Source organism: Brachycentrus maculatus, unplaced genomic scaffold (genome assembly GCF_059751285.1).
Source record: "Brachycentrus maculatus isolate JH-2025_06_01 unplaced genomic scaffold, ASM5975128v1 h1tg000553l, whole genome shotgun sequence".
In the NCBI taxonomy this organism is placed as follows: domain Eukaryota; kingdom Metazoa; phylum Arthropoda; class Insecta; order Trichoptera; family Brachycentridae; genus Brachycentrus; species Brachycentrus maculatus.
The window spans coordinates 247,908-254,469 of NW_028281296.1; the positions used below are offsets into that span (position 1 = coordinate 247,908).

At 32.6% G+C, this 6,562-nt stretch overlaps 1 protein-coding gene across 1 annotated transcript; it reads right to left on the reverse strand.

Moving 5' to 3' along the window:
- Positions 1-1,865: 1,865 nt before the first annotated feature.
- LOC148301514 (signal recognition particle 19 kDa protein-like) lies at positions 1,866-5,574 on the reverse strand. The gene is made up of 4 exons (XM_088273132.1): positions 5,342-5,574; positions 5,082-5,259; positions 4,031-4,170; positions 1,866-2,065 (listed from the first exon to the last, which is right to left on the reverse strand). Exons 1-4 carry the CDS (start codon positions 5,395-5,397, stop codon positions 1,987-1,989), a joined length of 453 nt encoding a protein of 150 aa, XP_088129258.1. The 5' UTR covers positions 5,398-5,574; the 3' UTR covers positions 1,866-1,986.
- Between the last annotated feature and the right edge of the window lie 988 nt (positions 5,575-6,562).

Genomic DNA, 6,562 nt, shown 5'->3' on the forward strand with positions numbered 1-6,562 from the left:
TATCAGAAAACAGCAACGGAACAAGAGTTTGAAACCAATAAATTATCGGAAGAGGATAAAACAGGCACATTAACAGAAACTGACTTAGAAAATAACAATGGATTTGGAACAGCAGATTACAAAAAAAAAGGATATCAAAACTTTGAAATAAAGTACACATCGGTAAAACCTAATGCTATACACCAAGGTAACGAATTACTGTTTCAGGAAGATGATACAACAGAATATGAATCTAACACAAAAACTTCGATCGACAAAGAAAAAATGGGTAATAAAAAAAAAACGAAAATGGAATTTATAATTGCAGAAATACCAGAGAGTGAATTAGTTGTCATAACTGAGAAAGATAATATTATTAAATCAGCCTTTGAGACATTATACAATAATAAAATCAATGATACGCATATTGAAAGTAAAGATTTAGCCATTGAAGAAACTAAAATTGTTCAATCCAATCCGATGTTCCCAAAAGGATTTACGATCACTCCAAAAATCGGAGCACCTCAAAATAATTTAGAGACCTATATGACAAGTAACGAAAACCAAGTGCAGAGAAAAGCAATGCACAGAAGTCCAAAAGAAATCATGAATAATCCAACATTTCCCAATTATGAACAAAACTTCATCAACAAACCATTAACACCCGTAGATACAAATTTTAATATGAACTATGACAATACTGTTGACAACCCAAATGTAATGTTAATGGAAACAATACAACGGTTGAAAAATCCTGCCATTGAAACATTAGATATTATGGATAAACCCGCAGCTCACTATACCGAAAGACTTGCTTCATTTAACATTACATTATTTGGAAAACCCTTGACCGAGATACCAAAACTACTCCGTAATGTAGTTCATAGTCTATTCAATAATAAACCAATATCTACCTCAGAACAACCTTTCTACCTGAACACTTTTGATAAATGCAGAAAAAATAATAATTGTAAACACGCAGCCCCGTTGCATTCTCAAGATCAGAATGTGATATCGCCATATAAAGAGAACAAACCTTCAAAATATTTTGAAAATAAAAAATTGGGTTTTTCCAAAACAGAAATCGGAAAATCATTGGATTTTCTGATAAATGAATTTAATAAAAAAATTGTAAATAAAGAACAATAAACAGATACACGTTGGGCAAAATTGACAATACTAAGATTCATACATGAAAAGAACTTTGGAATGTTTAAAGATGTGATATTCTTGTACCTAACTCCTTATCTCACTGTAGAAAGCATATATCTGGACATCAAGACTCCGATTCAAGTCTTGGGATGAAATTACAGTAAATTGTCAAGTTCTGTATAGAATCAATGCCCTGGATCAAACAGCCATCTTAGTGTAAATAAATAGTAATAATATTTCATTCAGTTTCTCTTTCATATTCCAATTTTTGTATATTTATTGTTAACACACTAAGGACGGAAAAGGTTACCCGTTCGGTCGATTGATACTTAAGGACGGGAAAGGTATTTTTACTTTCTGCGCCTGCCTCTTTTCCAAATCAGAAAAGAAGGAATTACACATTTAATGTTTTATTTTATTTTATTTTATTTATTTTTTATTTTCACTTGTTTTTTACCACTTGAGTTATATATATTTTAACGACTAGTTTCAGAAGCTACTGATGCTTCCATCTTTGTGTCTGAATATAAAATGAATATTATGTACCAGTCACTTTATTAAGGTCCCAACTATAAATACGCTATTATCGATTCCCGTCGCCAGTAGTGCAAGCGTAAAAAACACCCGTCCTAAGTGTGTAAATAGTGAATTAATTATTTCAATTATGATTATTGTTTTCCTGAATATCGTATTTTTATGCAATAATTATGTCAACATTAAATTTAAACATATGGTTTTGATATTACTTTCTTTATTAATATGACAGAATACATTTCCAACTTATATATTTTGTACAAAGATATAAAATAAAACATTCGCAAACAACTAGTAAAGTTGAACTCTGACAATTGTTATTTATCTCCTCTTTTTCCCTTTAGCTTTAGCAGAAGCTTGTGATGTATTCTGCTGCTGGTGAACTTGTTGTTCAGAAGACCTGCAAAAATGACAAACATTTATTTACAGTTTCTTTGCCTCAAAAAGTAAATCTAGTAGTGGCTATAAGTGGCTATTGAATGAGGTTTTTTTTTTAAAATTTATTTAAGAAGTGGCTTTAGCAAAAATATGAAAGTTCCCTTAGATTGACATTTTACAGAATTGTAAGCAATATAAAGATATTATTTTTTGTTTCGGCATTCACTTTGTGGTAAGACATGGTTAAATTGTAAATGAAAATACATACTTGTTTTTCGCCACTTTAGTACAGATTTTATAGTTTATATTCAAATCCGTAGATGGAAGCATCTGTAGCTTCCGAAAATAGTAGTTAAAAAGACATATAATACTTAAGTGGTAAAAAACAAGTGTTTTCATTTACAATTTAAAGAATTATAAACTAACGGTGGTGAAATGCAAAATTTCTCATATGAACATGGACATATAACAATCCAAATGGTATGTTGAATTTTCAAACAGAGGCTGTACATATACTACGGCAATTGATTATGTCGCTAATTTATAGAGACATGTTTTAATTATTGTAAAGTGATTATATTGTCTGTACACGACGGATTCTCCAGTTCTTTGAAAACATTACGCATGGCAATGAGGATAGCCTGGAATGACTGGTTCTAATCGGTAGCCTGGAGGGGAAGAGAGGGAGAGCAAGATGCCCCACATGATGGACTGAAGTCAGCAGCAGGCACCTCAGTGGTTGGAGCGCTATGTGCAACGCAGTCAAGGGATAACTGGAGAAGAGTCATTGCTTCCACGATGAATTAAGACGGAAAAGAAGATTATATTAATGTAGGATTAAAAAATACTACTAATTAATAATAGATTATAGTTATGTGTATAGGATTATAGGATATAAAAGTTAAATATTAGTTAACTAACTAATTAACTAACCATCACGCCGCTTCCCCGCAGGGGTAGGCAGAGAGAATCGAACGCCACACCACTCTGTCTTTGCAAACATTCTTTGCCTCTTCTACATTCATGCATCTCCTCATACATGCCCGACGATTATTACGACTCCTGACCCGGCCGCTTTCAAGTATTTGACATTCCTGATTGTGCCAAGTAAATGTAATGTAAATGCTAAATGTAGTATAAACAAAGTAAAGAATAAAATATATTTAAAAAATGCCAATACTCAAAAGCATGCGCGAATATTATTTCAAACAAAACCTATACCGTAGAACGGGGCTACTTGAACTTTGATGTGTTACTTGAACTCAGTACGAAAAAAATCTGTATTTGGTCTATAATAATGAACGTATTGACATGATTCATTGTTTCCCTGACAGGTGACACTTATTGTCAAGACACTTCGATCGATACCACGATCTAAATAATTTTATTGTACTGGGCTCAAGTAACACTTCAAAGTCCAAGTAGCCCCGTTCTGGTATTGCCAAGAATTAGATCTCCTATTGGATATGAAAGTATGTGTATTTGCGTTCATAAAGTATATACTTTTCACTCTTAGGAGAAAACCTTTTTTAAGGCTTAATTTACTGTAAAAACTTATTTTTTTAAGTTCCTTATTTAAAACTATGGTAAGTGTTATTAATAGAGGTTAGTGGGTGATTAAATTTGGGCAAGTTGTTAAATCAGTAAAATTTTTTCATGTTTTCGATAAGAACTTAAGGATAAGGATAAGGATGGTGACTGACCGGAGCCATTTTGTCGTAACGTAACACGTTACAATGCAAGTATTCAGGCAGTCAGTACACCGAGCCGAGCGCTCCATCTATAGTTTCGGATGCTTGCTGATGCTCACCGCGAGCGATGTTACAACATTACGTTACGGCGAAATGCTCCGGTCAGTCACCACCCTAAGAGTATGCTCTTAAGTAAAGGCAAAATTTCAAAAAAATAGGAAAAAAACCGAGTTGGGGACCACAGGAATCTAGAGAATGGTCAAGAGGTTAGATCTAATGATGTATAGGAAACTTACTTGTTTTGTCGGGTCTTAAGTTTGGGGATTGTTTGTCCGACATAAAGGAGTAGAGAATCTCTGGAAGGGTATTGGGGATTGACCGGAGAACCATCATCGTTTCGGAGGTGAATACGTATGCGACCTCGTTGAAGGAACTCCTGTACGGAAATTATAAATACCACAATATAATAATAATAGTAATAATAGATTTGGATAACTTATAAAGCGCCATTTTCGTAAAATACTACCTCAAGGGCGCTTCACTGTGAATGAATTGGGGAAAATATAATGGTGGAAATGATTTTGCAAACAAATGTGTTTTAAGTTTTTTTCTAAAGATCATCTCACTCTCACTATTTCTGACCATTGTTGGAAGAGCATTATGTTTAGTTAACACACTTCGAACAGGTGTTTTTTACTCCTGCAGATCGTTGGCAACGGGATTTCATAATTATGTACATATATTAAGACCTTAACAAAGAGATTAGGACATAATATTCACATAAAAACATAAAATATGTTATTTCTTCTATTCTGACTTTGAAATGAGGCTGGGGCAGAAGGTAAAAATACCCTTCCCGTCCTTAAGCATCAATTGACCGAACGAGTAGAAATACCTTTCCCGTCTATAGTGGTAATAAAGTTAAAAACAAAAATCACTATAAAGGCAGTATGAAAAAAAAAACTTTAGGCTTTAACCCCTAGACCACAGAACTTGTCTCAATGTACCTTAATACGGGACTGTCGTAAAATGTATGAAAAACTCACATTTTATCAAAAATGTTTACTAAAAACATTTGAAAAATGTACAATGTTTTTTCAGAACATAATATAAAATACGAACATAAAATGAGTAAAAAAAACAGGATACATGCTAGTCACTACATTCTTTATATGTGTTGCTTCAGTGCTTCCCACATATTGGATGTCCATAATAAATTTTACAAATGTGCCGTAATCTAGGGTTTCATGTAGTAAAATTGCAAATGTCAATTATACAATATGTAATTTATTAGACACCAAATTGAAATAAGTTTTCCCGAAGGATATTGATAAAATTGTTGATTACCTTGCTTCTTTCTCTTGGGTAGAGCTTATTTTCAACTCCGACTTTCATTCCAGCAGAAATAAGAACATCTCTTATTTCTTGAGGAGTTGGGTTTTCAACACATTTATCTTTTGCCAGTTTTCTACCTTCTGCAAGGGTTTTTTTACTATTCAAATATGCTGGGTAGATGCAGACCCACCTGGAAAAATGTGCAAATATATTTAATGGACGACAATTCAGGGTGAAAAATATTTTTAAATCTATTCACTATTTCAAGTTACCTTTCTTTATCACTATGTTTCTTGTCAGGTGACCAGGACGATAAATTAGCAGCCATTTCAGGGATAAATTCGTCGGAAAATTATTTGGTAATATAATAAAATTTAGTTTGATATTCGATTCAGTTTGACATATGTGACAAGTAAGAAACACGACACGGATTTTAAAAGTACGCTAGTATGTATATTACAAAAACGCAAATATGCGTGCACAGAGTTTGCTTAACGTAAACGTCATCTTAGCTTACTCGCATACAAAAGTTTTTCACCGGCGTTTTCCTCATTCGGAATTTTTAATGCATGAATCTTACACGACTGCTTATCGAACTCATGGTCTTTTTATTCTGACTAAAATATTTCAAATACGGGATTGTTGCATGGGGTCATGTATGTGGAATTACAAAAACTTTTTGTTTTTGTGTTTTGAACTATGAGTAAGTACTTAGATCGTAAAATAATCGTTCAACGTAACTGAACATCCTAAAATCCATTCGTCATTCGATAGTAACGCCATCAGTTAAACATAAAAAGAACTAATTTTAAATTTTAATCTAATACGCATGCGTAATAAAATAGTGCAGGGCAAGTTGGTGCGATTATTATCGATTATAATTGAAACGGTCAAAAATACACCAAAGTAATAAAAAAGAAATTACTGTTCTTAAGACTAAAGTTGAGATTCTGGACAAGACAAATATATTTTTTTCCTTCTTAATCGCAAAGTCGAACGAAGGATTGTACAGATTTACGGTAGAGTTCACAATTTGACCTTGCGATGAATAATTATATCGTGGTATAAAAATACAAAATTTCTATTTCCTGAAAAAAGTGTTTGACAATATGGTTACACTTTATAAGAATATAATATATACTTGTATTCTAACATCGCGATATCGTAAAAATAGCTTTTGCCCGAATTATGGTTTGTATGATCATAAGGTCATTTATTTGCTTCTATTTATTTAATTTGTTTGATGAAATGCCTACGTACTTGAAGAGAATAAATGCTTTTCACTTGACAATTTAAACAATTTTTTCAGCATTTTTATTGACTGCCCAAAATCAAATAAATTATCGCATTATTTCTTTAAAAATGCGATATTTTCGGAAAATCGATCCATTCATTGCCCATCACTAGTCTTATATTATAGTTACTATCTTATACTGGTGCGAGTAAATAGGGAATAATATAAGAATAATAATAACTGTCAGTTCATCGGCAGT